Here is a 7,980-nt window from a genome sequence, read left to right as displayed (position 1 = left end):
ATCCATCCATCCATCCTTCCATCCATCCATCCATCCATCCATCCATCATCCATCCATCCTTCTTTTCATTGAGTCTTTCATGCATTTTTCTTGCATTCACTTATACACTTATTCATCTATTTATTCATTCACTCATTCAATGGGTTCATTCATTGTACTAGTAGTTTGTATAGATTTTCCAAGTTCCCATGTACATGTACATGTAACACTGACTAGTACAGTCGCCCTCCATGTCAAGGCCCAATATAATATGTTACTCCATACTTAACTGAACCATCTTTGTTAAGATAACTTTGTTCTGTTTTTCCCCAGCAGTAAACCATAGTAATTAATATTGAGCTGAAGCACCTTTACAACATGTCCTTGTTTCATTTTCCTCCAGCCATTCCTGGCCCCATACCTTGTGTCCTGTGTAGGACAGGGTAAGAAGGACGGTGCCCTGTTAGCTGCTGTGGTTCCTCTGTTGGAACATCTGGACAAGGCACTGAAGGACAGGCAATACATTGTTGGGGTAAGTTGCCATCAAGTGGCCAAACCTTTGTTTCTCTTACTGCCCGCTTTGTTTTGTTTTGTTCCACATATCTGGTAAGCCGCCTTAAGGTCAAGTTTAAGTGTACCAATTTTGTATAGAAAGTAATATGTAATAATATATGATAGCTGTAAGGTTTCATCTACTCACTTAGGACCCCTACCCTTTTTGATGAGAGTTGTGGCTTTTGTAATGTGCTTGAGGTGTTGCTCTCAAACACTTGGCGTCTGGGTTTATATCCCATCTGAGGAACATCCCTATCTGAAACTAGGCACTCATTTTCACTTGAATTAAGTGAAGAAATATGTAGGTGTAAAGTGCCTCTAGCAAGGAAACAACTTTGATACCTCCTGGGGATTCGAACCCAGAACCTCAGATTCCAAGTCAACCACCTTAACAACATGAACACCTTACCAACCTCATCACTGATTGAGGAATCTCTCTATTATGATAAATATTGACTGTCAAGCAATCATTTTGAAAGTGTAAAATGCATTGAAAAGCAGTGGATTCATGTTATTTGTTTGTCATAAGTGATGTTGTTTGATATGTTTGTGTTTAAAACAGAGCTCAGTGACATCAGCTGATGTAGTAGTCTGGTCAGCGCTCTTCCCTCTCTATGGAGACTCTCCTAAGCTGGCAGGTGAGTTAACAAGAGCCTTTGCTCTTCATTGTTACAGAAGATTCACTATTGTACAAATTTGTAGTTTCCCCAAGAAAAGTCACAATGTCTGATTGCAATGCTACAGTTATGACTTGAATCAAAACTTTTATTTCAATTGTATCAAGGATCAAATTTATTTTTTTTAAGAATTAAAGAATGAAAGTTTATAAAGAATTAGAATTCAAGCATTGAGATACTTTGTTATTGTACATCTTTGTGACCTTTGAAAGAAACCTACTCATGATGCAAGCAAGCAGCATGCCAACCCTGTATAAAGAAAAAATAAATAATAGATGATCAGCTCAGCATCAGAAGTGTTCAGTTTGATCATGAAGACTGTTGCATCTACCAGTACAAATTACTACAATATTGTTTAGTTTTAGAAATCATAAATAGTATCTCAAACATTTGAAATTTGTATCAGATACTATTGAGATAAAATGCATGACTTTGGTCAGTACAGGTAGGTATAGTTAGTAGTAGAAAAACAAAATAATACATCAGACTTAAGGATTACAGAAACAACTTTTATTTTTTTCTCACAATTAAACGTCAATAACATGCTGTATACACACATTAGTAGTGTGCAAATTAAAAGTGTACAACAAACATTTTTGTCATTTCACCCTCCAGATGAGTTGACGAGGTACTCAGGGATTGTAGACTGGTTTCAGAACTTCTCAACTTACGAGGCCTTCAAGTCCGCCGTAGCAACGGTTACCAAGGGCAAGGGCGTGTCAGCGTGTAAGGTTGGTACTTTGTTCCTTTACTGTTTCTCATTGTCATATTTTAGATAATCTGTACATGATTTCTTTTAAGAAATCATGTACAGATTATCTAAAATATGAATGGTGAATGGTGTAGACAAAATATTAAAATATTTTATCTACACCATTCACCATTCACCCCTACCAAGTCAACCCCGTCAGAATTCTATACTGGATAAGAAAGGGTAGGTCTTTTATAGTAAATCGTAAGATACATGTATATAAACAATATACAAGGTAAGGTATATACAAAGTCATGTATTTTAAATGCCTTGTATTGCAGCTGATTTTGGTACCCTAATAGATGTACAAAAGACATTCAAGAAATTCAAAATGAACAAAAAATTACATCCAGTATATTCATGTAACAGATATTTGTTAGCTTTGTATTCTTTGTGAAACTGAGTACTACAAAGAGTGTGCTAATCAATTCGAATAATCACCACCTTAGTGTAGTATATAATGTACTAAAGTAGTTTTGCTCAATGCCAATACAAAACAGTTTCCATATTGACAATCACGTGATATTATACTCTAGCTGGATCATTATTTATTTTGTATGGGCAATTTATATTTCAGTGTGATTTTTCTCCTACATGGTACAGCACTAATTCTGTGTCCAGACTGATACAGTGTCTATCAGTCACCACCACATCTCCATATCCTTTTAAAATCCAATGTGACACAGAATTGTTGCCCTAGTATTGGCAACTTGTAAATGATTGTAGTGTGATCATTTTCCTACATGGTACATCACTAACCCTGTGTCCAGACTGATACAGTGTTCTCATAATCTGTCACCACCACATCTCCACCTGGTGACACAGCAACAGCCCAGGGACTCTTCATACCACTTCCAATGTAACACAGAAATCTGCCCTGACTGTCAAACATTTTCACACAATCATTTCCTCTGTCGGCCACAATGATGTTTCCCATCCCACCAACACAAATGCCCTGAGGTTTCTTCAACTGACTGTCATCAGATCCCTCACTCCCAAACTTGAACTTGAAGTTCCCCTCTCTGTCCAAGACATGGACACAGTGATTATTGATGTCAGATACCAGATATACAGCAACATCATGTGGTTTTAACTTTTCACCAGTTTCCCCTGGCAGAGTTGTTGTGAACTCTCTGATATAAACACCATCCATTGTGAACGCCTGGATTCTGGTGTTGAACTGATCAGCAATGTAAATCTCATTGTCCTGTGAGACAGCTGCTCCCAAAGGACGGAGAAATTCCCCCCTACCTGATCCTATTCCCCCAAACTTGACTTTCCTCACCCAAGGCTGATTCCCCACCCTGATTGGTCTGACATTTGTACTTCTAACCTGTCCAGTATTTGTCTCTTTCATTCATTCATTCATTCGTCCCATAGCCTTTTAATCAGCCGTAGGTTGATTAATCAGCCGTAGGGGCAGCACAACATGTTATGCTGTATCAATAGGCATTTTAGTCCCCTGGCGGCGCCTATCTCCTCTCCGGGGCGTGGAAAGTCGTGTAAAGTGCCTTTCCCAAGGGCACAAGATCGGTGGCACGACAGACGGATTCGAACCCGCAACCTCTCGGTGCAGATCCGAACATGCTACCACTGCGCCACGCGGTCCCACTTTGTCTCTTTAGACTGAACCAAAGGTTGTTTGTTTGACATGGGTTTTGTTGTTATCTTACCCAGCTCTATCAATGCATCAGATTGCTTTGGTTCAAATGAACAAAGTTTAGTTTCACAGATCTCAGGAGTTTGTGTGTTTCCAAATTTTGCAAGTTTATGTGCCAGATTAAAGTCCTGTGTAAGAGAGACTGGATCTTCTTGTTCTATAAGCTCTTCTGAACCATCACAAAGCCTGGACAGTTCAGTCAGCTGAGTCAGCACAATGTGTCTCTGTCCTGCCAAAGCAGCCATGTTGTCATTATGACTTTTGTCCACAGTAGTCAAGAGCCCATCGCTTTGTTTTTGCAACTTCTGTACCTGTTCATCAAAAGCTTTGTTTATCTCTTGTTGAGTTTGTGTTTTGTTGTCTGTCAGCCTTTTCTGTACATCTTCAATCTTTGTGAGGAATGCTGAGAAGGTTTCCATCTTCTGTTGTCCACTGTTGAGCTGTGCCCTGATGTTGGCTTTTATCTGTTCTGCTACCTGTTTAATACCTGTGACGTTGTGCCCAGGGTGGCCATCCCCGATACATTCACTACAAACTGGCACCTCGCACTGCTGGCAAAATAGATCTACATCTTTTGTTGGGTGGAAGCCACACCTGTTCTTCTTGGACAATTCCTCACACAGGTTGGCCAGATCATGGTTGTTAGGAAGCCCTGCCACTCCCTCAGAGGGCAAAGTTACAAGATGGCGGCACACTGAGCATCTGAGCGACCTTCCTGTTGATACCCTCTGTTGGTTTTCTAAACACTCCTGGCAGTAGCTGTGCTGACATGGCAGTGCCTTAGACCTTGTGTAAGGCTCGCTGCAGATGCAACAGGAGAGATGATCTTTCGGGATCTTTCGTCTGTACGCAGATTCAGGACGAGACGCCATTTTTGCGCCCTGAAAATAGCAGCCTAATAGACACTACCCTAAGGTCAACTGCATTGTAACTCCAGAAAAAACCCACAGTGACTGCTTCTGTGCTTTGGGGGCATGTTGTTGTCACCTGAAGTCAGTTAGCACCAGGCATGCGTACCGGAACATTTACATCAGGTACAGTGATGTCTCCATCACAGAGGTATAGGAATAGGTCTGTAAAAATTGTGTATATAATGTTAGACTTATCAGAGAATAGGACTTTAAATTATGTAAACTGTTACTGACAGTAATTGTCTGACCCTTGCCTCTTCCATCATCACCTCAATGATAAGTGGCCTGCAGGCTGAATTGAACTTACATGAATAAAGAAAGGTTCAAACAAACAAAATCTTTGTTGAACTTAAAATTTGAGCTATCCTGTATGAACTCTGTTAAAAAACAAGAAAACATTTTGACATTACAATGCATGCTGACAGTTGGTGGTGTGTTTCGCCAAACGGCGGTTATACTAGCTATATAGATACAGAATGATACAGATACAGACAGGCAAAGCACACCAGCAAAAGCTGTAACGTAACAGACATTGTTTGGTCATTGGGTGTGACCAAACATTACACAGCTAACAGTATCAGGAAGTGAAACTTAAAATAGAATTAGAAGTTATGGAACAAATGTCAAGCTTAATAACTTTGTACTGAAAGAGTTTAGTTGTAGTTTTCAGTCAAACTAATGTAGGCTGATGATATAACTGACAGCTTACCTTTCCTCAAGACAAAAAACTGTTTCCTTGACTGCCTGCCTGAATCATCGGTCTTGTCCCCAGTTCAGTTCAGGGTGTCTTTAGTCAGGGACACTTGTTACAGGCCCTGTTATTGGCCACTTCTGCCATAAACAGTTGTTTATTGAGTGACTCTTGTTGGTTATTCAGGCTACAGAACTTTGATGATGCCCCTTTTCCTACTTGGATTTTTAACTTGGCACATAAACCTGCCGTGTTTAGAAAATTATAACTGATAATATCTTATCTGATTGCAGATTATATATTTAAGACACTTTGTCCGTTGAGTTAAACAGTGGTCTATAAACAAAAATTCTGCACCAATCATTGGCCCCTTTCCTGAATACCTGTGGGTCTGTCACACCTGTATGAATGCACCTGTTACAGTGTTAGAGAAACCATGCCCCTCAAGGTGAGGCAAGGTCAAATTTTACAGGTGACTGCCTCTGTCATTGTTGTGTTCCATGAGATTTGTGTTTACTCAGAGTTTTTCTCACCCTTCATTTAACTGTATTTTGACTAATTAATACTTTAAGCCCCACTCGCTGTATGAATACAAGAGGTTCTTTGAACCATTTGTATTTGCACATTTTTAAAAACTAAGTTTAAAGTTAATGTAAGCCCAGTCAGCCTCTGGTTAGTGCCTCTTGCTCTGCCAGTGTTAATGTGAGATAGTTTTAAGTTTAATCCTTACATATTTATTATACATGTAGCCTATAGAATTAATAAATCATAAATCATACGTGTCATTGCAGTTACAATGTACTTCAAATCTTTATTCCTCTTTTTCTTCTTTTTCACTACCCCCTAACTACCCGCTGGGGCATCGCTGAGGGGGGTGGGGGGTGGCGTGCAGATTAGGGCAAGCCAGCCAAACCGGCCTTAAAGGCCTCAACTGACGGGGCCTCGGCAATGTGCCCCGGCAGCTTATTCCACTCAGCAACTGTGCGAGGGAATAAGGAAAATCTAAAGCAGTCCCTTTTGGATGTAATTTGCTGATATTTAAGCATGTGGCTTCCTCTGGTTCTGCGTTGGGCTGGTTTAAGGTACTGGGTTGCGGATATGTTTATAATGCCATTAACAATTTTATATAAAGTGATTAGACGTGCATCTCTCCTTCTGTCAGCGAGGAGTGGCCATTGTAAGCTTGTGAGCATTTCAGATACACTACTGGTTCTGCGATAGTCGACAACTTCTAGACAATAAGAACTTTTACCAAAAAAAAACATTCACACACTACATGGCTAATATATCTGCAGAGGGGTATCTGCAATATAATAGTCTAGTATATTGTACAGTTAGCTCCAATTTAACATGCATTAATCTGTATGAATACAGGTCAGGTATTCTGATCCCTACTTGGAGAATTGTGAAGGATGTAAATTGCCTAGAAAGTCCTTCAGCTTTGTGTTATGAATGGTGCATGTTTGAGCTGTTCCATCACATTTGTTCAACATGAATATCTAGAGTATTCCAGACACATGTATGTGCTGCTCAAAAGGAAAAAACAGTCAATGAATACACCTTAACTTGATAATATTACATATGATCCATTTTCAATTGCTTATCCTTCTACATGTACAAAATATACATCTAGAGCTGCAAGCAACTTGATGCTAGTGTTGCCATGTAGAAATAACCCCCTTTATGGATAATGGGATAGTCCGGGCCGACGCGCATGTGTCCGGGCCGACGCGCATGCGTCGGGGCAGTAGCCGGAAGAAGGAATAAACATCAGTTCACGTCGTTTCAACTCCAGTCTCCTAGTCGCTCTTGTGTCACCTCTGGGCTCCCTAAACATCATCTAAAGTGGACAGAACGAGGGTAACAAAATGGAGGTTCTACCGAGATCAAAAGTTCCAGGAAAAACGGAGCGGATGGTGCGGTAACAGCCCGTGAAGTTTGAGAGAAGCGGCAAGAGGGAAAGGTCGTCTGACGGAAGTTCCCGCCGAAACGGTCACGTGACGCGACGGAACGTGGGACGAGAGGTCAGAGGTTAGTGTCTCCGGTTTCACAACAAAGATGGCGGCGCCCATGAGACGAGAATAAGTGGGGAGGGCGACCGTACCGATAAGAACTGTTGTTGTGGGAAGAGATACAAAGGGAAGAATGGCGCAAGGTGGAATCAAAATGGAATCGGTAGAGGAGTTAACAAGATCAGTGGAAGAATTCCTACGTCCAAAACAGTCCACAACATCTGATGTGAAGCCTAAGAGACAGTCTGATATGACGAAACCTAGCGACCTTCCACAGTTAAGCGGGCCTTATCCCCTCCATTCCCAGACGCCACCAGGGCTACAGCTGAATAAGAATAGTGTTGAAGTCACCGTGAAAGAGTTGGTTGATGCCACTACTCACCTAGCAAATGTTGTCACGGGGTGTTGCACAGAGGTTAAGAAATTAGGAGGAAGGTTGGACCACCTGGAGTCACCTGAGGGGATTGACACTGTAAGGAAGACCCTATGGAACACTAACACTCGATCAGTTGCTGGAGGGGTTGACACTGTCAGGAAGACCCACTGGAAGACTAACACTAGACCAGCTGCACCTCACCATGTGAGCAGGAAGGAGTTCAAAATAATCGGCCAAGTGGGTACCCTCAGCTTCAAGTCCCTCACGTACCAGGTCAACAGTGGCCTGAAGCAGGGATATACAGAGGAGGAGGTCGTAGACGCGGTGATTAGAGCCATCCCAGCAGAATCAGCCCTCCGTTCTTACCT

At 41.4% G+C, this 7,980-nt stretch overlaps 1 protein-coding gene across 1 annotated transcript; it reads right to left on the bottom strand.

Annotated features, from left to right (window-relative positions):
- Nucleotides 1–2,716: 2,716 nt before the first annotated feature.
- On the bottom strand, nucleotides 2,717–4,494 carry LOC118403057 (tripartite motif-containing protein 2-like). Its single transcript, XM_035801494.1, has 2 exons — nucleotides 3,934–4,494; nucleotides 2,717–3,142 (listed from the first exon to the last, which is right to left on the bottom strand). The coding sequence occupies exons 1-2, from the start codon at nucleotides 4,492–4,494 to the stop codon at nucleotides 2,717–2,719; spliced, it is 987 nt and encodes a 328-aa protein (XP_035657387.1).
- Nucleotides 4,495–7,980: the final 3,486 nt, after the last annotated feature.

Source organism: Branchiostoma floridae, chromosome 16 (genome assembly GCF_000003815.2).
Source record: "Branchiostoma floridae strain S238N-H82 chromosome 16, Bfl_VNyyK, whole genome shotgun sequence".
NCBI lineage: Eukaryota > Metazoa > Chordata > Leptocardii > Amphioxiformes > Branchiostomatidae > Branchiostoma > Branchiostoma floridae.
The sequence above is the reverse complement of the archived record's forward strand: the minus strand, read 5'-3'. Positions and strand labels throughout refer to the sequence as shown.